Source organism: Vidua chalybeata, chromosome 2 (assembly GCF_026979565.1).
Source record: "Vidua chalybeata isolate OUT-0048 chromosome 2, bVidCha1 merged haplotype, whole genome shotgun sequence".
NCBI classification, from domain to species: domain Eukaryota; kingdom Metazoa; phylum Chordata; class Aves; order Passeriformes; family Viduidae; genus Vidua; species Vidua chalybeata.
This window is the reverse complement of record NC_071531.1, coordinates 64,323,530-64,348,116: the sequence shown is the minus strand read 5'-3', so window position 1 is coordinate 64,348,116 and position 24,587 is coordinate 64,323,530. Positions and strand designations below refer to the sequence as shown.

General features: G+C 40.7%; 1 protein-coding gene across 4 annotated transcripts in view; it reads right to left on the bottom strand.

The window, feature by feature from the left end:
* Positions 1-24,587, bottom strand: part of PHLDB2 (pleckstrin homology like domain family B member 2) — a 64,645-nt gene that overhangs the window by 29,645 nt on the left and 10,413 nt on the right. For 3 of the 4 annotated variants that reach the window (XM_053935803.1, XM_053935800.1, XM_053935802.1), the window contains exons 4-7: positions 16,511-16,894; positions 14,103-14,252; positions 13,115-13,252; positions 3,262-3,390 (exon numbers count right to left, since the gene is read on the bottom strand). In XM_053935803.1, the coding sequence (XP_053791778.1) occupies positions 3,262-3,390; positions 13,115-13,252; positions 14,103-14,252; positions 16,511-16,894 (801 nt within the window). The remainder of the gene's footprint in view (positions 1-3,261; positions 3,391-13,114; positions 13,253-14,102; positions 14,253-16,510; positions 16,895-24,587) is intronic. The other variant, XM_053935801.1, reaches the window with a different exon arrangement.

The following is a 24,587-nucleotide window of genomic DNA, read 5'->3' as shown; positions in this document are numbered from 1 at the left end:
TGCAGCCTCCCAAGCTGGCTGGGCTCTGCTGTAGCCTGGCTGGGACACCACCAAAGCCTGAATCTACCTGGTGAGGCTGTCACATGCCTCTGCACATGTCAGAGGACATCTGCTTTCCAACCAAAAAGGACAAAGTATTGCACCAGTACTCTGGAGAACTGCACATGGAATTAACTGCTGAAAATTGCTCTCTGTGCAGTTAAGGACTCTAGTCATCCACACTAGCCAGTAGGTACAGACAGTACTTCACAAAAAGTATCAATCCACTTTTTATGCATTCCCCTGAACTGATATCATGTTTTGTCAGAAAAAGAAAAATTTGAATGCTGCAGAACGGAATCAAGAAATAAGAACACACCTGCCTTCCACTTAGGGATGATGAGATAAAACTCATGGTGCATTTCAGCACAAGAAATGAATGCTAATCATCCTCCTGCAACATCTGTGCATTCATAACAAGAATTCCTGCTTACAAGTTTCAGAGTACTGAAGAAAAGGGTGTATTCAATAATTGCAGCATTAGTAAATGGTAAGGCTCTCTAAAACAAGCACATTGTACATGACTTGCTACACAAGAAAACCTACATCCTGGAAGGAAAGCAAACTTGTTCCTTTTCTTATTTCAACCTAAGGCAAAGGTTAGCGGCCAAGATAAGCTACTACTAAGATAGGTCTCTATTAAAGGAATTGAAAAGCAGGTTCCAGTGTACCAGAGAAAGACACAGGATGTAGAAACTGAAGAATCCAAGTTTCTACACGGAATACAAACATCTTCCCCTTACTCTCCAAAGATGTGCTCTTCACTTGTAGGAGATAGTGAAGAGATCAAAAGCAAAGGAGTGGGCTAAAATTTACAGGAAAGCAGTTACCTACAAAACAGATCTAGCCAGACATCTTCAGAATCCCCCCAAAAACCAAAAGGGCTTTGCCTGGGCCATCAAAGTCAGTAAATTCAGCCTATTGTACACAACAATAATTACTACTGAGGCAGTAGAACAGACTTCAGAGAAGGCAACTGATGATGAAAATGCCAACTGGGGGCATTTAAAATACACTTCCTGCCCAACAGGGAAAGTGTATATGCGTTCCAGGCACAAGGAAGCAAGAATGTCAGCTGCCCACCCCAACCCAAACTCCAGACCCACCCTGCAGCCAGCTGCTAATGTGAAATTGGCTGCCGATTCCCCTGAGCACAAATTACAGAAGCCCCAGAGAATCACAAGGGAATTTGTCTCCTTCATGCCTTCCTTGTTGTCAGTAAAGTAGCACAACAGAACATGTTGCAGACTCAGGTATTTCACAGGATGGTTTGGGTTGGAAGCGACCTTAAAAATCATCTCATTCCAAAATTCTGCTATGGGCAGGGAACCTTACACTAGACCAAGTTGCTCAAAGTCCCATCGAACCTGGCTTTTAACACTTTTAGGGATGAGGAATCTACAAGTTTCCTGGGCCACCTCTTCCAGTGTCTTACTGACCTCTGAGTAAAAATTTCTGCCTAACATCTAATATGAGCCTCCCCTCTTGCAGTTTAAAGCCATTGGGTTATCACTACCTGGTCTTTTAAAAGGTGCATCTCCAATTTCCTACAAAACCCCTCTAGATACTGCAAGGAGCTGTAAGGGCTCCCTGGAGCCTTCTGTTTTCCAGGCTGAACACAGCTCTCTCAGTCATTCCTCACAAGAACAGTGCTCCAGCCTTCTGGTCATCTTTGTGGCCTCCTCTGAACTCAATGACACAGGTCTGTGTCCTTCTTTTGTTGGGAGCCCCAGGTATTTTTGGGGAAGACATTTTCTCTATTTGGGGTACAATACTTACAATCATTTCATGACTGCTCTCACACTTGAGATCAGTTTGAGAGCTACTGGGCAATAATTCAGTGATAACTTCTACTGCATTGACCACAGCAGCCACAGCAAACTCCCACTACAACTGGCCTGGAATAATATGCAATAAAACTAACTGGACATTTAACCACACGCCCACATTTCAAGTTTTGTCCCACTTTCAAATCCAAAATCATTATTAAGATAACTTGCAAAGAACAAAAATCATTACAAAAATAGAAAATAAAAAAATTTAACCAAACAGATTTCTAGAAGCATCTTGGTGGTCAATAGTGAAAAGAGATTTACTACCATCCCACAGCAACAAGACTGCAGCAGCTCATGAATTAATACATTCAAGCATGTGACTGCAGAGGAAAAGCTTCCTTTCCTTTTAATATGTATGAAACATTACATAATATTCCCCTTTTTTTTTAAGATAACACACAAAAATCTTTAAGTGTCTCAAAACTAGCAAACTTTCTGTACCAACTGAGAATCAAACATTGTTGTTTCCAAAGCTGGGCTTTTTATTTTGCTCTTTGAAAAAAAAAAAAATAGAATTCTGCAAATAAAACAACATCTAAAGAGTATTTCCTATAAAGCAGAAAAGTTTTTTTTTCATTATTGCTATTACAGCCTTTATTCCTGATACAAACACCCAAGACAGTAAAAAAATATTTAACTTTTAGATGGCCTCTTGAGCTTCCCATACTGCTGCTTTTAAAATTATTTCCCCCATCCACTAAAGCTAACTGTATGTGCTGTATAACATACTTAAGGCTAAGATTTTTTCACAGAAACTAAGGGTGCTTTCACTGACAATATTCTAGTTTTTTTGCTTACAAATAATACAAACTAAAATCATGTTGCAATTAGACTTTATGAAAAGTTTGTTTATACCAGTGTGACACTGTTGAAAATATAGAACAAAATAAACCTATTTTAGTAAGTGGTGAAATCTTCAAAATTAATTTTTCAAACTAAACAGCTAAGTTATATATTGAAAAAAAGAAGCTATCAATAGCTTCACTGAGATGGGAATTTACTGACCAATTCCTGTCTTTGCTCACGCAGGCAAAGAATGATGTTCCACCATCCATCTAAACATCACAACAGCTTCCACATCACCCAGCAGGCCTAAAGGGCTAATTATAGGCAAGTGACCCAAAGCTTTAGAAACATTCAACACCAAATAATTTCTAATCCACTCATTTGCACTTTACTTGTTTGCAATCATGCACATAATCTATTACAAGCATTTCACAAAAAAAGCCCAAACCACAACCTTCAAGACTATTACAATTTGAAGTTGCAACTATGTTCAGACACTGGATACTTGAAAGAGAAAATGTTACACTTGGCTACAAAAAAAAAGAAAATTAAAAATCAACAAAATAAAAAAATTAGTGCAATCTTGAAACTTGCTACTGACCCTCTTCAGCTGTTGCTGTAACTGTTCCCTCATGGACTCAGGGCAATTATCAAGCTGCGTCTTCTGCTCGGAGTAAAGCTCCTGAAGCCTCTCTAGTTTTTCCCTCTCAGCATCAAGTTTTAATTTTTCCTGAAGCATGAACCAGAAAATAAAGACAATTACCTTCAAACCCAAGCAGTTGTTAGTGATTATGACAATGTGTAGCAAAACCTTACTAAACAGTTGAACGCAGGCCAGAGACAGAAACCTTGTTAGTTGAAATGCAGGGGTGGGATGCAAAAGGATCAAAACAAAACATTCATCATTTTAGTGCGGTGATTAATTTTCTCCCTCATCACTGTGCTTTGGGCCTGTGCCTGGATGATGCTGTTAAAGACCACCACCCAAACACTTGTCTCACCTAATGTAAAAAAAAATAAATAAGGGAACTGTAGCCATGTCAGTGAGGTAACTGATGAAGCTGAGGGAGAAAGCATAGCTTTTAGAAAGCAAAGTAGATGGAAAATGACTGCAGTTTGGCAATGAGGGAGAAATGGACCTTCCCAGGAGAATCAATTTCATGCCTGTGTGGCTCTGGACAGATAAGTACATTTAGCAAGCAGTAAAAAGCCAGAATGAGACAGAGTATTATAAAGAAATAACTCGGCGCCAGGAAATCCTCTTGCAGCAGAAACACCAAGTGATCCAGCAAATTTGCTTCAGGATATAGGAACTGCAAACTGTCTGTGGGGATCACAGGGGACAGCTTCCCTGGTCTCCTTCAACTAGTTCAGCTTTCCTTTTGTTCCACTCAATCAGCAGTACTCAGAACACTGCTTCTCACCCTCCAAAGCCTTTGACCTTTTAATCTTTGTAATCAAATACTACATAATTTACTGTGCAACACTGCTCAAAAGACTGGCTGCACATCACTTAAAGCTTGCCTGTAGACTGTGATTTATCTATGGACCAAAGTTTGGGAACCAATAAATCAGAGCACAGAACATTTTTTCAATGCCTTTCACTGGCCAAAATGGCAGATGCATTTTCTCCAATTCAGCAATTAATAACTGGAAAAAACAATTTATGCCTGATATGCCAGGTATAAATAATCAAGTAAGTCCCTGAAGACAGGCTCTCTGCTACCTTCTAGCATCACACCTGTACAGCTCTCTTTTCCTACTTGTTGTTCTGTGATAATGCATCTCCTTCCAGATCGTCTCTAGCTCTCCTTAATACTCAAAAATTAGCAGTATTCTGATGACTCCAAAACCAGTTGAATTCTGTCACAGCATCTACTCATTTCCACTTTTTCCAGTCCTAACTATTACTTAATTTTGAAATCAAATGTGTGTTATAGCAGGTGCTGTATGATTGGACATTGCATCACCCTTTGCCATAGAGAACGAATGTCTTTCAGTACACAGTACTTGCCATTTCAAACTGTGGGAAAACTTCCTCTTTGCTATGCTTGACATGTTTCTCAGACCCTATGCATGGCAGAGGCATAGCAATAAACATGTATTAGCTGCCTGCTTTCTTTATGGTTTTATCTCTGAGTGGGACCAGGGGCTGGGATTCAGTTCTCCCAGTATCTATATTTTTATTCAAGTCCAACATCAACCAGAGTCCCAACTCCATTATGTTCATTTACATGTGCAGCTTCTCAGTTCATACAATCAGATGAACGTTATGCTGAACACAAATACATTTTATTAAGCTTGTGAAAATGAGCAACTGAGCCAGCATATTCTATGACCTGAACTTCCTGTACTAGCCTCTGTCTTACAACAGCAGCAGCAGGCTTCAGAAATAACAGAGAATATCACACAAGGGAGCTGCACAATAAGAGAGAAGCATGCAAGTCCTGCGATGTCACCTCTGGACCGTTGTTCCCAAGAAGCCTCATTTGCTGAATCATCCTTACTTCCAATATACGGAAGGAAAGCTATGAATAAACTGGTAGTCCCCCTCCTCACAAATTCTGCTGTCCATTTAACATTCAGCCCACAGTCTGCCACCTTGTTTCACACTTGCCTGCTCTGCCCACCTAGCCATCCAATGCAGCAAGGACTTCTCTGACCTTAGCTGCAGCGCCTCTGAAGCTATAAATAGCTCTCTAAATGTCTATGCACTGCTATAAGCATGCTCATTCATCAACAAGCAAGTCAAACCTCGAGTGTGAGGAGACATCATCAGCAAGGATAAAGTCCTGAGAATCCTGCTGGAGATACTGTTACATGCCTCAAGAAATTAGAAATGTATTCCTTTGAGATTGAAAGCAACACTCATCTGGTCTATTTATAGCATAGGAAGTGCTAGCACCCCACCAAACTGGCTCCCTGCAAAATGTACAGTCTTAACAGGAAATATCACTTTCAGCAATGACAGCATTACATGTTTTGCAGCTGTGGAGTTAAGTTTGCTGACGTCTCAGGCTGTGCACTGGTGAAGTCCATTTAATTCACAAAAAAATTAATTTGAATGAGAATGAGAAGAGAGAAGTGAATGAGAAGTTTTTCATACAGTGTTTTCTGTAAGTGAATCAAGACAAGTTCTTCTAGAAGGGGAAAGATTTGTAACCTTGCAAGCCAAGTGCAAGATGCAGCTGAGGCAGGTCTGTGGCTGACTCCACATCTGTTTACTCCAGAGCAGCCGGCGGCTGGCTGAGAACAGAACCCATGCTCCTGCTGCTCATCCTCATTTAACCGCAGGAGCTGGGACTTGGTTAATACCTCTCTGCAGACAGCCCCAGCACGGATGCCAGAGGCACATCAGCTGCAGTCTGGCTGAATTCTTAACATCTTATTTCCAGAGAAAACAAGTGCAACATCTGATCTTAGGCTACTGCCCAACCTGGCCTATTGTCTGCCTCTACATGCATGTTATGAACGAACTTGGAGTCAGCGTGACTACAAAGCAGGACTGACTTGGGGTTTGATCATGCTTGGGGCAATGCTTGGATCAGTTTTGGAGGAGGACTTCTGGGAATTGTGAAGGAGAGCAGTAGAAAGAATTGACATGTGACACAGTCTCCAAAGGCAGAGATGGGATGTCAGCAGAGAACATATGGTATGAACACTGATCATAAGTGATCAACATGGGTCAGAAAAGGAAATCAATCTTTAGATCTGGTAGAATTGATTTTAGGGAAAAAAGACTATATATACACAACACATCTCATAGATGATCATGACAGAGAGGAGAGAAAAGGATGGTATTAAAGGCAATCGTAGCCCTGACAGGAATGGGAACAACAGGAAGAAGGAGAAACAAATTGCTTCAGTGCCATCTCCAGTGGTTGAAGATGCCCTATGCCTGATCAATACTGCTACTTTAAACCTTAGTGCTTTTCCACACCCTTTCTGTAAAGAACTGCTGCTTTTTAATTTGTCTTTCATCCCAGTTTGCTATTGCATGCAGGCTGGCTGGATAAAATTGTAGACTAACAAGTGGCTGCATGGACATGTGCCCTCTGAACCAACCTTCCTACATAAACTCATAGAAACTCTGAAGAAATTAAAGTAAATTGGATGAAATAGAGAAAACTTCTTAAAAACCCAGCTAAAAACTGGACAAAACCCTCCCAGACAAGTAAGAACCCCATCATTTTATCAGCTCACTATGAAATAAATTGTATGGCTAGGTGATTTGAGCTCACTCACCAATGTTCCAAATCTCCCTGCCCTCCAAAATAACACAAAAAAACCCCAAGACCCCCCCCAAACAAACAAAAAACCCCCCTCCAAAACCCAAGGTAATTGTTAGTTTCAGACAGAAATTGTAAATAAGCCTACAAGACAACTGAAAGAAAATACCCAAGTTGAATGATTCACTTCTAATACTTTCCATGAACTAGTCTGAAGTATTCCAGGATCTTCCTCAGTCCAACTCACCTATAAATAATCACGTTTTAAGGTAGCAACCTCTCATAACCCACACTAAACTTCTGACATGCACATTCAGTCAGTCCCTGTTAGTATGGAATCAGCTAGTCTCACAAGTCTCACAGGTTTCTGAGAAATGTAACTGCATAAAACTGACCAGAAAATCCCACTGAAATAAAACAGTCTCCTGTGCAAACTGTATATGCTCATTTTCTGTATTTTCTGACTACTCTTTCTTGCATTCCTCCATCTCTTTAAGCACAGATTCATTAAATTTGCCACAATTTTATTCTTTGTCACTAAATCCTAGTCAGTTTCATGACAAAAGCAATCAAGAGAAGAAAATAACAGGTATGCCAGGCATATGAAAAGGAGCATAGTAAGACAGAAGAAGGCTGTTCATAATAGTTCTTTTTTCTGTATGAGTGGTAACTAATTTATTATATAACAGTTTGTATTCAGTGATGGCATCTATACAAGAGATCTCAATAGTTTTGTTTCAGATGCATGTATTAATCTACTGTTAAAAAGAATTTTAAATCAGAGTAAGCAATCCCTCTGCTTCAAGTAAAAAAATCCCAATAGGTGCATACATTAAGACAACACAACAACTAAGGCAACACAAGTATTTTGGAATTTCTAAGCTCATTCTCTGACCATTGCAATGTGTTGTCCCAGTGAACAGATGGAGGAACAAAAGAAAGCCTGTGATTCTAGAGCACTGTTCCTTCAGGAGTGTAAATGAGGAAACAATCATGCAAACCACCAGAAGAAACCATTCAAGTTAGAAAATTCAAATTCTTATAGTCTTCAATATCTAGATGACAGTAAGAGGATTCCCATTAGGGGTATAACTCGTTCTGATATGAATGTTTCAAACGAAAGCTCATTAATTCAGGTTTTTCTCCTTGAGTCTTTGTAACCCTCTTTGTGGTCGTTAGTGTTCTCTCTATAGTATATACTTATGTGGATATATCCAGCAGATGCAAGTATTCCTCTAAACATTTAATCTTGTGCATTGTGTCTTAAGGAGGTAGATAATGTTATGGACATGGTAGCGCATCCTTTTAAAATACTTGCTTACATATTGCTGAACTGGAATATGACCAGTAAATATTTAAGAGGCTATGCTATAAGACATAAATTTGTCACATGCTTCAGAGTAAAATCCAGCAGTGGGAATTTTGCATCAGAAGAGGAAGGATTGAGGAGAGAGGCAACCAGTATATTTAACTTTGATTGCTGATGGCTCATCAGACAGCTGCTCTTTCCTTGCCTCTATTCTTGCAAGTCTTTGCAGTACAAATTCAGCAGAGGCTGAGCTTCAAATGTTTTGGCATGTCTGGGATACTCTGTTAATGACTGAAAAAATATTTCCACGAAAGCATGTGGACAAAATTAAATGTATTCCAAAAAAGGTGAATTATCCCCTGCGAGCTGCTCCTGATTTCTGCTCTTGAAGAGGGACAGGAAACCCAGGTTGATAAAGGAGTTCCAGAGTACATATTTCTCCATGACATAAGGCAAAGAGCCTCTAGAAGAAAAGGAATAATCTCCCTCTCTTTTTTAAGAGTCTCAACTTTTGCATAAATACTTGTTTTGAGATGGTCTCCCAAAACTCCCATTTAGCTGTGATTACCTCCCACAGCACATCTGCTAAATTCACTACTAATTTTCAGTTATTCTTGTTTATTCATGCTTACTGATCTATTTTTTCTTTCTCTGGCTATGCTGTTACTTTCAGCCTCATGCTTTACTTGGAGACAGAGGGTGTGGGGAATCATTAACCATCCTTCTCCACGTATGCTGGACTGCATGTTTTAAGATGGCACAGATTATTGAGGCACTATGTGAAAACAAAGTACATTGCAGAGCTGGATGACATCCAATCAGGCAAATACAATTTTCTCCAATTTCCTTATGGACAAACATCAGTCCTGATTTAAGTCTCATGAGCAAGGGTTCATCAGAAGGAAGTCATAAATATAAACAGCACCCTGGGCCTGAGGTGCTGTTCCACTGGAAACAACAGCACCATTATTGTATACTGACAGTACTGCCATGGTAACTACAGGGAGCTAGGCCCTGGTGGCAGGAAAAGGGAAAAGCTTCATCTGCTTGCTCATTTTGGCTACTGCCCAGCTCAGCTCGCTCTAGAGCAGGCTGTGCTCAAAGTAATTTTGTCAAGATCTGTAACTAAGCTCTTTCCCAGAGAGCTTCAAGCTGTATCTGTCAAAGTGTGTTAGCAAGGACTTATCAGGGCTCTCTCTGCATAAATGGAACTCGTGATTAATAGCTTAAATAACTGGTATTCACATATGTAGGTCATCATTTTTTTCTGTAGAGAAGAAGAAAGGAAGGAGAAAGGAAGGAGAAAGGAAGGAGAAAGGAAGGAGAAAGGAAGGAGAAAGGAAGGAGAAAGGAAGGAGAAAGGAAGGAGAAAGGAAGGAGAAAGGAAGGAGAAAGGAAGGAGAAAGGAAGGAGAAAGGAAGGAGAAAGGAAGGAGAAAGGAAGATGATTGTAAGCTGTTTTTAAGAAGGCCAGGCAAGGAAGCAAAGTTGTACTTTTCTCCATATCCTAGGCATGGTTTCCAGCATAGCTGAAAGCACAGGGCATGTGAAACAGCTCTGGAAGTAGCTACTCCAGCCAGGACAACTGAGTCCTGACAGCACTTGTCAGTGCCAGACAGGCCAGGTACCACATCAGAACTATGCCAAGTCCTGCAGGGGTGCTGAAAGGTTCTGTCATCTTGTTGGAATTGCAATCACCCATAGCTCTGATTTTCAAAACCCAAGTAAACCAACAAAAGTTGTTTCACTCCTTACAATGTGTGTGGTGGCAGAATCACAAAGGCAAGGGAAATGCTTTCAACTCACCCAAGGGTGTGCACTTACACCATCTTCCCCACTGGTTCACTTGTCCTCTCCCCCCATTAGTCCCTCTTCATGACCTGAGCGGGTTGAGCACAGGACTCGGATGAGACCAGCATGCAGCTTAACATTTAATGTACAAACCCACTCACAAAATACATCCCTGGTTTACAAACAAGGGGCTGGGACAGAGAGATATTGCACCACAGCAAAGAGCACATTGACAGCCCAAACTTGAACTCACTCCTGCCTTCTGACTTCCAGTATGTTTACCAGTCAACTCTTTTGCCTTGCAAGGATTAAAAATTGTGGCTTTAATACTCTGCAAAGTTGGCAAAAGTTTGTGTCATCACCTAAATGAAATGTGCACAGGGCATTTAAAAAAATAATAATTAAAAAAAAACCCCAAATAGTTAGGTAGAAGGTAGTACAAGAGCTTCTATAAACAGCTCATTTCAAGTACATAACATGGCCTAAAAATGAGATTGTAGTTTATCATCTCTCTTTTTAAGAATTTCACAGGTTTTTCAAACAGGTGCATGGGTAAGGCTGAGACTCAAGCAGGCAGGAGTTTCCTGTCAAACAGGTGCCAAGATCAGTGGCAAATTCCATGAGATGCTCAAGTTGCTCCAGAGACAAGTGCCATCATATACAGCACTAATGCCCCCACCATCATTTCACAAGTGAAATGAGCTCTCCCTCTCACCTCCAGAAAACCAACACCATGTGGTGTATTCAGATGTCACTCCCTTACCCTGGGAAATGTAACCACTGTTCGAGATATGGGACCCCAACAGCTTCTTGCCTTGAAGCCCCACCAAAACCAAGACTCCAGATATCAGCAGGGGTGAAATATTCCGTCAACTAATAGAAACTGTGACCAACCTGTGGACACTGGGACACTTGTTTTAGCAAGACATAACAGAAAAAGTACCATCAGCAAAGTGGAAACTCCTGGTCAAAACCCAAGCCTTAATTCTGTCCTAAATTTCAAATTATTTCAGCAAAAGGGACAACCTATCAAGCTCCACCTGAGCCCCCTTTTTGTGGGTGGGGGCTGATCCTCTAAAACTACAGAGGCCAGATGTTGACTATCTTGCATCAAATCTGCATGGCTGAACTTCAACACAGATACAATAATGAAGCTTTAAAAAATGCTACCATTTCAAGCCAGCCAGAACTTATTTGTTGACAGGATTAGTGCCATCTGTTTTGCTGGCTGACACTACCTTCCCCAGAACACTTCAACTGTCCCTTTATATTTTACTCCCTTTGTAGAAGCCCATCTCCCATTTCTATTTTCAACTTTCACTTTTATACAATGCTTTCAGACATATTCCCCCCCCCAAAAAAAAAAAAAAAGAATGATGAGTGTATTCCTGCAAAGATAATTTCAGTATTAACTGAGCCATGGCTTGACATTTAGAGCACACACTCACAGCTGGGTTTGGTTTTTTGTTTAAAACAAAGAGGAACACAAAAGAAAATACAACTAAAATTTTGTAGCTGATCTGACTAGTGCCATGCCTCATACTGAAAAAAAATGTTTTGAGTGAACTTGCCTTTTAAACAAAAAGTGCTTTTTATAGGCAGCTTTCCATGTTTCATTTCAACTGAAAATTTAAACTAGACCTGTCATTTGCTACCTACACACTAACAAGCTGCAAGGAAATTTAAATTTCCTCCAGATTTTACAATAACTTCCATTAGTTTAACTGAACTTTCAAGCTACTGGAAAGCCAATAAAAAAGACAAAAGATTTCTTGAATTTCTGAATGTCTTATTTATTACCACTTACCAACCAAAACTTCCAGCAGCATCCTTTCGAAGGGCATCTGGTAGCACACCCTGTCTACTGATACCCACTTTAAACTCATCTTTCTGCTAAAAAGCAAGTATGAAACATGTCCCGTAGGCACCTTAAAATGTAACCACAGGCAACACTGAAAGCTGAAGCATCAGTGAGGGGTACACAAGCACAAGGAAAAGTACAGTTCAGGGAGGTTCAAACTCAAGCTGGATGTGCACTGTCTAGACACAGGCTTGATAAGCAGAGCCACAAAACAGCAGCCAGGCTCCTGGCAGGGCAGGCAGAAATCGATGACAGAAAGCTCAGAATAAAACAATGCAAGCTGTAAAATGTGAATTGAAGGGGAACTGTGGAAGTGCTAAAAACATGCAGCTTTTCTAAGCAAAAAATGCAGAAGATATTTCTGGAAAGTTTAAGAAAAAAAGAGAGACTAGCTAGAGCAATTGCACAAGTGACAGGCCTAAATTATGAGGTAGAGGATGAAATTTTATAAGGAAATAATGCTGGATGAAATCCTAGGAAAAACTTCCTGACCTTGAGGTATTATTGGCCATGGCATATCCCCTGTGGAGAAGGGAACTGCATGCCTGAAGAGGCCAGCAAAGAGCCCTCTGGAGGGAACCAGCACTCCCTGACTTGAGTGATGCAACTTCATTTGCAGGCCCTTTCCATTTCTGCACTTAAAATCTTCTTACACTGCTATCTTAGTTTGGAAATATATGCCTATCTATTTCTTGTGTAGTTGAGAGCAATTAAGTATGTGAGTGTATATCAAAACTAATTAATTTCTGAGACTTAATTACAGAGTTCTACAGTACTTAAATTGTCAGTCAGCAAACAAAACAATATAATGACTTTAAAATTACATATTTGATGGATGTCTTATATATTCTATATGATAATAGATAAAAACTGCAGCCTTTTTAATTTTGTTCCTTTGCTGAGAAGATAATTTTTTCCCCCAAATTATATAAAGGAGGGTACTGGAACAGTTCAATTAATACTGTTCTTTTAAACAACAGATAACACAAGTCCTATATGGGGTGTTTTTATTAATAAAAGTATCTTCACAGTAGGTCAGGTCTTTCTATTTTAGCTTACTGTATTTTGCTTGTCAATCATACCTTGGAAAACAATACTGTGAAAGGGAAATGATGGTGAAACAATTATTTTTCTTCCATATTTATCAAGCAAATTTACTTACAGGCAGTATTTCATCAAATAAGTTCCAGTAATATTAACCATATAAATATATTTTGAAAATCAAGGGGAACAGAGCACACAGCAGGCTACAATAACTGAATTACCTTTGTCTTTTCACCAATAACATTCCTCTCCAGTTCAGCTATTTTTCTGTTTAGATGATCCAATATTTCCTTCTCTTTCAGCAGCTCTGTTGTTTCAGATTTCTGTTCCCCATCCAAAAGGGCACATTCCATATCCAACTAGGAACACAAAACATCTTTCAGAAGCAGACCAGATTCAGAATAAATCTTAATACATGTTATTTTCAGGGGGGAGGTGAATCAGTTGGTTCACAAGAGAGAAATATTTTTTTAAAAGGGGAGGGGAAAAAAACAATCCCATAAGTTTTTTCTGCCACAAAAGTTAAAAAGAGGTCACAAATTTGAGAAAAAGTAAAATTGCAACACAAAATACTGCAAAATAAAGTCCAAACCAACTTTAGCTTGAAGATTCTTTTTTCCAAAACTTTTTGTTTCCTAACTCTTCTCTGTGCTTCCTCCTGTTACGATACTGTCTCTGTGCCCAGGCTCTGTAGGAAACCCTTCTGGAACAGCTCTTTCTTTCCTGTTGCTGATAATTGGAGCAGGCACAACCCAAATGCTTGGCCAGCTTAGTTTGCAACTGTGAGATTCCAGAAGTCAACAAGGTGCCAACCTACCCTTTCCACTGTAAAGCCAAGGAGGATTGAAAGGAAGTTGTCTCACTTCCTTTCTCTTTAAACAGCCACAGGAGATACCACCATAAAGCTCCCAAGTGACACAAGGTATTTGGATTAACTGAGTGACCATTATAGCAAGCAAGATTGTTCCAATTCCACTTCAGAGTGTAATGGTTACAGCTGGGGAAGGCTAATCCAAGCATCATAAGTATCCACCAGCTGGAGAAAAATACCCTTTATAGCAGGAGACTGCCAGGTTTGTGATTCTGGTGAAAAAGCACAGAATATGAAGGCTACACACATCCATGAGTTCCCTCATGTTGTACTTGCTGAACCCATCAGACTTCTGCTAGACAGGCAAGACATTGAAAACCAAAAACATGTTTTCATACCTCTCTTGAGGATTCGTCCATCTGATCATTTAAATCTTTGATCTTCTGCTCAAGTTCTTCCAAGTTATTCATTATTACTATGCGTTCCTCCTCCAGTCGACCAAGCTCCTGCCTTTTCTGCTCTTCACTGGTGCATTCTGGTATCTGCAGCTGCACATCACAAGAGGTTCATTAGAAAAAGAAGCAAACTGTCTTTTCTGCCCCCTTTCATATGTTTTTTATTTTAGACAAGTATGGCACTGTTAGTTTTGAACCCATTACATATTTCCTATCTACTATATTGCTATTTCTATATTTAGGAAGCGTACAAGAGAAACAAACATGATACTTTACTTCCAGGTATTGGAAATAAATACTATACTGAACAGTAAAAACTATTCATTCTAAAGGAATTACTAAAACTTAACCTTTGAGAATACTTTATATGCTGTGCTATTAGGTTGTGAAAATCCAATTTTTCACTTATAAAAATAACACAGACAGATGAAGATGCTTTTTATGTAAATTTCAGCTGTTCATTTAATACAGGCCAGGAAGGAGGATAGGACATTTTTGTAACCAGCCATTAAGGTGCGCGGCTTCTGTAAAATAAGAACAAAAGTTGGTTCCATCTCTCCAGGTAGCACTGAGGAAGTGGCACCCTTAATGCGCCTCTTTTCATTGCCATTTCCTTACTTGATACCTGTGTCAACACTTAAACAGGATTATGAAGAAAATAGCTGTGATCTTACACCATCCAACACTACATCAAAAAGTACTGAGTTTGAAATGCATTCTTCATGTTCACGTGACCCCAGGGGTTTCCAATCCACTTCCTCTGGGAAGGCTGCTGGGTCATTATCCCCAACCAGCATTAGAGGTGGGCTGTGTGCCGGGCTTTGCAGTCATCTCTGGGCCACATTGCCTTGCTCAAGAGAGGCTGAGTTCAGCTACTGAATGGCTACTCTGAGAGCAGGCATTTTATCCTGAACAAATCTGAGCTCAGTATTTAAAAACGAGCTGCACTTCATTAACGCAGTTGCTTGCTGGTGCTTTTCTCAGGGCTTAACAGAACTCCCTTTACAATGAATGAATGAATGGTATTCCTTGACTTAGCAATAGTAGTCCTAGAAGCAAAGCTTCTTTTTGTCCTGTCTTCTGTTTGGATAATGCTGACATAACATCTTTGATTTCAACTTCCTAATAAGGATTTTAAATAGGATCTCTGACTTGCATGAAGAAAGCAACAAATGGGAAAGAAATGCTAGACCACAACAACTTGCAAGTGAAATGTGTTACCATCTTTTCGATGTGGAAAGACCAAGTCAAGCCATAATGGCATGTTTCTGTTCAGTACAATTTCACAGCAGAAGACTCAGAAGACAGAATTCCAGAGAGATCACCCTTTGAAAATGAAAATGTGTTACTATCACACCTCTCTCTTCTTCTACACACACACTACTGACTCTCAAGTTGTGAGTGTAGCAAAGGTTAATTACAATTCACCTGAGGCATATAACCACGCTGAAGATCATACAGTGTGTAAAAAACAGTAAATAGAAGAGACAAAGTATTTTGAAGGTATGAATTTGTTAAACAGAAACTTGCTTTTATGGCTTTGCTTCGTCTCATTTCACTCCTGACTCCAGCTCTTCAGTCCAGTTATTTAACACACTGCCTGCCACTGGGATTTGCTACACTGCTGCTCTGGCACAGCTGGGAGGAGGCTGCTGCTGCACTAGCATGGAAATGGTTAGGAATGCTGTTAGCTCCTTTATTAAAGGACAACTTCCTTTTGGTAATGAAACAGCAGTGAGAAGCACACAGGAAAGGAGATGCAGCTTATTAAAGGCAGCAGTTGGCTTGGAGGGGCAGAAGGCTTGCTGCCACTGCATCATCCCCAAGAGACAACAGCTGATCTGGCAAGCGGCTCAGGTCCAACCCCAGGAAAGAGACAGGACAGTAAATTTGGCTCAGGCAACTCCTCTTCACCTTCCATGCGAGTGTGAGAAAACATAGTCCTCTTACAAGAGTCTCAGGTTGGGAGAAAACAGCAGAGCATCTCTTCCCTCCTACATCTCAGCAGGATGATAAGCAGGGTTCTGGAAACCTTATTTAAGTAGCTATAATTGTTCAAGCAAATCTTTCTCCTTTGGAAGATCTTTAAATTCTTCCTGAAGAGTACATCCCACTAAAAAAACAAACCAACTTCCAGTACCATTAGCTTCCACAAGATATAGAACAATCCTTTGCTGGCTCCTACCTTTTTCTGGCTATATTTTCTACATTTGATGGCTTATAAAGCTGTATGAGTTCTGAGATTAATTCTCATACCTAAGCCAGCGTAATTGTGGCCCTTGCCAGGACAGCCAACTCCTAGAGGAGGATTTCAAGCCTGGATTACACTGTCCCTTCCTACAGAGCATTACCTTTGGTGTGATGCTTAGGTAGGATGACTCGGGGGCGTCCTTCAGGAAGCTGGGAGCAGCAAAAGGTGGAGGCTTGGTGCTCTCGCTGAAGTGCTCCTCAGCCCTCAGCCCCCGCGAGGGCAGGTAAGCAGCAGTGCCACGGCTGTGGCTGCTCAGCTCCGAGAAATCTGAGTCGCTGGCAGAGGATTTCAAGTGGCTTCTGAACCTCATTTCCAGATTCATCTGGGAGTCTTCGAACACGGAATCCTCATCAGAGAGTTGAAGTTTTTCGAGTTCTTTGTTAATTTTTTGAACATCAGCAACTGTAGTAGCTGCAGCAGGGTTGCTGTCAGATTTGGAGTATTCGGCACACAGATTGAGGATTGTCTCAAGCCGCTGTCGTTCCTAGTTCAGAAAAAGATAATAGCACTGAATGTCACATGTGAGCTAAAGTAAAGTTAAAATAAGTTTGCTGGGATTTTTTGTTTTGTTTGGATTCGGGTTTTGTTTGTTTGTTGCTTTGGGGTTTTTTTTTGTTTTGTTTTAGAGTGAAGGATTAAAGTCCATGTGAAGTCCATCTACCACTTAGAGATAATAAACTGTAATAAATAAATTACAGTGCAAGATGAAGAATCAAAATTAATGTGAATTTATCTTTCTACATTGCAATGATAAATAAGTGTTAAGACATCTTATATAACTAACTATTCATTTCTGTGAAATGTACTTTTAAATTTTTTTTGAGGTTTCTGTGTCTACACTCCATTTGTATGTACACGTGTCCAGTGATCTCACTACATAAATCACTAATTGTTTCACTTCACACTTACGCTATACTCCTACCAAGCTGCAAAATATTGCACAGATTTTCCATGAACTCACACATTCCTGACTTTTTTAGATTTTTCCATTTTGTTAACTGTAATTCCTCCTTTTGAGAGAATTAGTCCACATTTTGAAAAACACAATTTTAAGAGGATCAACAGAAAAAAAGAGGCATCACATCTAAAATACAACATCTGCCAAATGCACAGAGTGGAGGAAATCTTTATTTACCAGTTTACTCAAATTCCCTATGGATTCATACCAACATTTCAAACTTGAGACTCAGAGTAACCATGCCATTTTGACTTGATATGCCTCAAGTTGTGAAAAACATTTAATTTCTGAAGGATTTTTAGATCTCTATGATACCTTTTATCAACTGTTAGGAAGTTATATTCATTTTATTTTACTGTATGCATAGCTTCTGGTAACTTCTATTTCAGATGGATTTTTAAAATATCCTTTCATTTTTAAGAGGTAAAGCATTTATGTAGTTTCATGTTACTATTGTTAAAGAAACAAAAAAATTGCTCACCATAAGTCTATTGAAAATTTTGCTGGAAAAAAGACCACTGTGAGGGTTCCATGCTTGACATTAGTATCTGCACTAATGATCTAGTTTCTGATTCCTAAGAAATCCTTCTACAGTAGTATTTAAAAAGAAAGCCAAAAAAACCAACGTCCTCAGCCTCCCTCTCCAGGAACCACCACAGACAGATTTGCTTTCCCAGCTCTCCCTGGCATTACATTTGCAAGGAGGATTTGTACGGCAGCTACCCCAACACTTCCTGTGCCCAACAGCAAGTGATAACAAGGATCAAGCAAAACAGGCCAGGCAATGCACTGCCTCAGCTTTCCCTGCAGCAAGCCATTGCACTGTATGAAGATTCAACACTGGTTGCACACACCCAGAGTTTTATAGGGCTACCGAGAGATTACCTGGCTGTATGCACCATACGTGCACATCACCCGCAATTCAGACCTCTGAGCTGGAGAACCTGTCTGAAGCCAGGCCTTTCCAAGCACTACCCAAACAAGAGAACGCTTTTGCCTTTGTTGGGTGGCTTATTCCCAGGTTCCCAGTGCAGCTTTCCTCAGAATTCTTCTGTAATGAGATGAGCTGCTGAAATAACGGAGCCTGGGGCAGCAACTGCAAACTTCTATTTTCCACAAAATAGGTCCAGCAGATTCTCAAACATCCTTCAACCCCAAACGGTCGACATAATTACCACTATCCAAAGCCTTCTTCCCTCCAGGCAACTCCTGCCAGACCCTATAAGCCTCTTCCCTTACTCTTCCAACGCTGCTATCCTCCCTGTTACTAAGAGTTTTGGCCAGGCAACCCAATTCCTAAAGCCCAGCACTCGCTGGCTGGAACAGCCAGTAACTATGCAGCTCTCCCTGTTGTGACAGCATCGGGCCTGTTGTAATGATTATAGATGGGAAACACGGACACCAGGACACGCTGGAGGTCCCAACCCTCCTGCAACAACAGGCTGTATCGGGTTACCCCAAGCCAAGCTTGCATCCCTTGGGCAATAATAGGAAACAGCAAATTTCAAAGCAGGGCCACTGCTCATTCTGGCCTAAGTGCTCAGGTGAGGGGCTCTGGCAGCAAACTGCCCTTTACCAAGCAGTCAGGAAAAATAGGGATTCTTTTTTTCCCCTGTCAAGTCTCAGTTGCTCAGAAGAAGCTTAAAAATTGCAGGAAAACGAGTCTTAAAAAAATACTGATGAGCTTTCAGATACATTACAGAAATACTGGTATTTCTCACTTCTATTTTGACATGTGCTGAGAGGCTTATGGACAGGAAGCTCTGTGGTTATTTTATACACTCTATTCTCATCATTTCATCTCAGCCAGCTCATTCCAGCTCCAGCACACCTGCATGTAACTGTTTCCAGAACAAATTTCTCAATGAAGAAGCAAGCTAGGAAAGCACCCTTGCAATGAAGAACACAGAATGAGTAGCACATGGAAAATCCAGTCAACAATTTTGCAAGATACTACCCAAGTTATTTGTGATACTGAACACAGCAGAGGGAAAAAAATAGGTATGTCAAAAGCAGGAAATGGATTTAAAATTGGCTCTGGTGGGAGGGGGGGATGTTGAATCAAGCCTGGTAAGCTGGTCAGTGCATTTCCCCATAAAATGTCATTTCCAACTAATTTAAACATCTCCATGTATTTTCTGTAATTCTCTTCCCCACTACAAAAAGGGGTAACAAGTCTTGTGCCTGAGCAGCTTCACTACTCCTGGCTTTGAGAAAGCTACATATCACCTATGCTTGGCTGCAAATTTAAATGCTGAAGGACAAGGGTGATGAGATAAGGAGATAAGAACCCTCTTCTGCTATTGATTAACAGTGGTATTAATAGACTGATACACTGTGAAAAAATTTCCAAAATATCAGAGATAAATATCCCACTTTTTAAACAGCAACCATGTGGTGATTCCTAGATTTGTTCATCTGCTACATATCACATTTATGAATTTTACAAATGTGTAGAAGTGCTGCTATATCTGGATATCAAGGTAAGCCTTGGTTAATCAACTGCGGCAAACAGGAAGCTTTTCAGGTAAGTGCCACTAGGAACTGGATAACCTCAAATTTCATTAAAAATACATATGCAGTCTATCCCTTGTGACAAAGACTAACATGAATTATGGCTAGTCCATGCAGCCAGGTTTCCTTTGCCTGAAGAAGCTGTTGCACTTTTCAGCTGCAAAAGAACAATGTTTCCTACTGTTGCTCAGACAGGCAAACCACCACCTTCTCAGCAAAAGCTAGGAACAGTAGCTAGTCAAAAAGGATGGTGGGGAAAGAGGCAGGGAGACTGGAGAAGAGAGCTGCAAAAGAACCCCAAACTTTCTTTCTTACGTGTACATTCACTACCTCATAAAGGAGAGGCTGGAGAAAGCATTCTCTTTCTGTCCTACATTTCTAAGGAGCTTATTTCAGTGATAAACTTGAACGGGGATTGAGAACAGTTCACCAAGTGCTCTTTCCCTTCCCTCCAGTTTGCACCAGTTTCTCACTCCAGACTAGTTTGTTTTCTCATTGCCAGTCCTTGTTTTACTATAGCTAGTGCTTCAGCTACAAAGTTACCACCAGCAGCACAGCTTTCAGAAGCAGCACCTGTATTTCGTGCCCCCCTCTCAGAGGCAGCTCTGACAGCAGAGACACCTGCACAGAGAAGGAGTGTGGAGAGCCCAGGTCAGAGCAGAGGGGCAGGTGTGCCTCGTCCTTTCCTTCCCAGAGCAGGCACAGGTGAAATGGACTGGTAAAAGTAGGAGAAAGCAGTGGCACAGAGCAGAGACAGCCAGCAGGGAGGAGCAGAGCAGATGACTTTCTGAGACTGAGCTCCTGTACCCACCCGAGGCATGTGTTCTGCTCCTGAGGGAATGCCACTGGCTGCCAAAATAACAGCATTGTTCAGCCCTTTTGTCCCTACAGTACCTATGCAGGTGCTCCTTTTCCAACCACACTGAGGACAGGAGCCTGAAGACCAGAGTTACAGAACAGTACTTAAGTTCTGTAAATGAGAGCAGGTATCCTGTAATTGATTTCTTCCTGGAGCATAGTGTTAATTTGCATAATATATATAGCTGCAAAAATTAAGCATATGTAATCCAGATTTTGGCTTATTAAAGACCCCACAGAAATGTTTCACAACACAATTGAAACTGAATGTTCCTGGAAAGTTATGGAGTCATCAATATTAGTTATATTCTGCAGGGGGTTTATCCTATTATACAGCACTTGTTCAATCACAAAAATAAATGATATTAAGTAGCTATTCTGTAACACTATAGAGACTGTCAAATACTGTGGGAAAAATTACCTTGAAGCTGGCCTTTGTCAGCTTGGCTGGGGCTCCTTTAAGAGCTAATGACTTACAGTTTTACATACAGCTTGGGTACTTTATACTTAAAGAATCTATAGAAAGACACAGTGCCAATATAGATTTATAAAACATGTATATGAGGCTTTCCACAAATCATACGAAGATTTACGTAAGTTCTATTAACCATGTTTTTAAAGTGGTACCATCTTAAAAACTCCAAAATAGGTTCATTTCATTTTCCCTTTGCATAAGCACATCTTACTAAATTGCAAGGCATCAATGCAAACCAGGCACAGGGATATTCTGTACTATTCCCTACTTCTGAATAAACTAATGAAATTCAGTGTTCCTCTGACTGTGACAAAGTGGACTATGGAACAAGCCCCTTGAATTTTATTACTGCTCATTCAGGCACTGATAACATGAAACCTCTCCCAGTACATATCCTGGGTCTACTAAAACTTCATTAACAATGTTTATGTATGTTCATAGATCCCTACAGATAGCTGGGCAATGGAAGGCATCATGAACCTACTGCACATCTAATTTTTAGGTACCTACCACCATCTAGAGGAAATACACTGTACTGCCTAAAAACCAGCACTGAAAACTTTAGTGCTATTTAAACAAGTAGCTATCAAAGAAAACAGATGGCCCTTGAGATCTACTCAAATATGTTGCCTGTGCAGTTCCACTCCCAACCACCTTATCAGTTAAAGAGCCCCTTTTAGTTCCAGCAGCTACAATTTGGCATTCATCTCAGATGAGGGGGGAAAAAAGAGTGAAATTTACTCTTTAAATAATAATTAAAAAAAAAAAAAGCACTAACTGAATCACATGGAACATTGTTAGATCACAGCAGTAGCTTTCTCCCTTGTTTATAAGGCTCCTGGGCTAGTGTCAGCAATAGCTACTCCAACTTCTGCTTGTGTACAGCTCGTATAAACATCCCCATGCCAGGATGTGATGTCCGGTCAGCTGGGCTGGAGAGGAAACAAAAGCAGGTCGTGACCCTGCTGCCTGCACCAGGAGCAGCCCTGGCCGCCCCACCTGCTCCCACAGCCCATCTGCCCCCAGCACCAGCGCCAGGGGAATGGCAGGAATCAGAATGCCAGCTCCCCTGCTCTTCAAGCCACAAAGGAACAGGCTGGCAAAGCAGAAGTGGCACCAGTCTTCAGCTAATTTATGTGAACCCAGCCACAGACAGCAGATTTAAAGAAAAAGATATGGAAAAACACCAAATCCTACACAAGCACTTATGTGCCTTTTGTATTTGTTGCAAAGGAACAAATTAAAACTTGGACTTTTAAATAATTAAAGAAAAAAAAACAACCTGCATATTTTTATTATTTGTACTTCTTTTTTTTTTTTTTTTTTTTTTTTTTTTTTTTTTTAATAATCTCTGGTTATTTCTTTGGGCAATGACGGCAGATCATTTGTTTTCATATGCTGGCTGCAGCAGCAGCTCTAAGTGCAAACTTCCAGAGGAGCCTCTGACACTTAAAAGCAAATGAAACACATGTAAAACTCATAGAATAATTTATATGTAAAAGAAAAAGTAAACAAGTGAAAGTAAACAGAAGAGTTCAAGGGCAGATACTAGGTCAGATTGCAACGAGTGCATGGATTTTACTACCAAAAAAAAATCCGGAAGTGAATATCAGCTATCAAATAGGACACTTTCAAGCCACTCTGTGCCAGCAGAATAGTGCTGGTGAAAAGAAAGACATTCTCCACTTCTTATCTGGGCCACAGAGCAGTCTAGTCCTCTAAAAAAGGGTGTTATTTTTCTGATGGACTTAATTTACTATTCCTACACTGTTCTTCTCCCTGCCCTGCTTCAAAAACCTGGTAGGGAAAATCCTGTCACTTGTGCACAGAGAGACTACATTTCTCCTGCCATTTACCTACCAGCTACTCAGCCTGGGCTTTTACACAGTACAGAAAGCTCAAAGCACAGAGTTGTGATATCCATGAGTGCTTTTGTAGTTGGGGTTTTTATCCACACCTTCCCCAACCCCATAAAAAAGAGAGACCTGAGCAGATGTGGATCCTTTGCCCATGTCAGTACACAAGGGCAAACAAAATTGTTCTTTGGAAGCTCTGGCTGGATATATCAAGACCCTGTTTGGACAGATCCTTGACTATCCTTTGGACAGGGATCCATACAAAAGGACAAAGTAAAATAACACCAGAACAGGACAGGCCCTAATATACAAAGAACTGATGTGCGGATTTTTAAATATATATCTTTCTGCTTCTCAGAGATCTAGAAACCTGCTTATGGTGTTTTTCAGACTCTCAAACCTTTGGAAGGAGGTGCTGTCCTGATATTTTGATATTTCAAACTTCCATCAGATAGCTCTGGCAAATGGAGAATGGAGTAGATATGGAGCAGTATCTTGAGTATAAGATGAACTCAAGTAGGAGGAAAATCCTTCATGTTCAAATATGCAATACACAAAACATCATCTTGTTTTCAAAAAAGGTACCGTTTGGAAAAACAGTAAGCAAATTCTCTTTTTGAAGAATTGGAACTTGAAGGAAGTATTGTTGAGCAAGAGGAAATACTGAGGGGTGGGAATGTAGCCATTTCATCCAAATATAAAACCAGAACGATTATCAGCATCACTGAATACTGAAACAAGCCAGTATCTTTCATCCCTCACTACAAATAATAATTAAAACAAAAAAAAAAAAAGGGCTGTTCTCTTTGAAATACAAGTACGTTGCTTTTATGACTGATTATCTCAGGTTTTACAGCATGACTGCCTGCAAAATCTTCTGATAAGCAGCAAAGAAGCAATCACCGCTGCACACACAAGACACCAGGACTAGGGAGAAGATTACTGAAATGCAGAGGAATGGCAGAGGAATGGCAGGAGCAGAGGAATGGCAGGACAAAGGCATCAGGAAGAGGGAGAAACATGTTTCCCAAAACCTTTGTCCTAAGCCACCCAGCCATTTCACTCACAGCTGGTCCTTCTTGCCCTGGGGAGCCCAGTCCCTGCCCCCAAGAAGATGCAGCTTCAAGGGGAGCCAGCAGAGGTTTTGGGGAGCAAAGCAGGGCAAGGGTGAACTAGCCCTGACACTCATAGAGTAGGGAGGGAGCAGTGCCTGCCCCCCCCCCCCCATTCGAGCCTCAACACTACAGCCTTTGAGCAGGAAAAGACTTTTTCACATCTTGCAAAGAATAGTGTGTATCTCATAAACTACAGTGATCAGTGGAATGAGGGGGGGGGGGGGAAGGCAGACTCTGTCTGCATAACAGGCTCCTCACTAGCTTGCATCAAGGACATAAGGATGGGGAAGGGGGAGACATCTCTCTGGGTTACAGCTCTTTAGCCTGAACCTGCTCGCTCGTGTGGTTCAAGATGGGAACTGTGGTCCTGCACAGGCATCGGGTCATTGCTAGTGGTCATT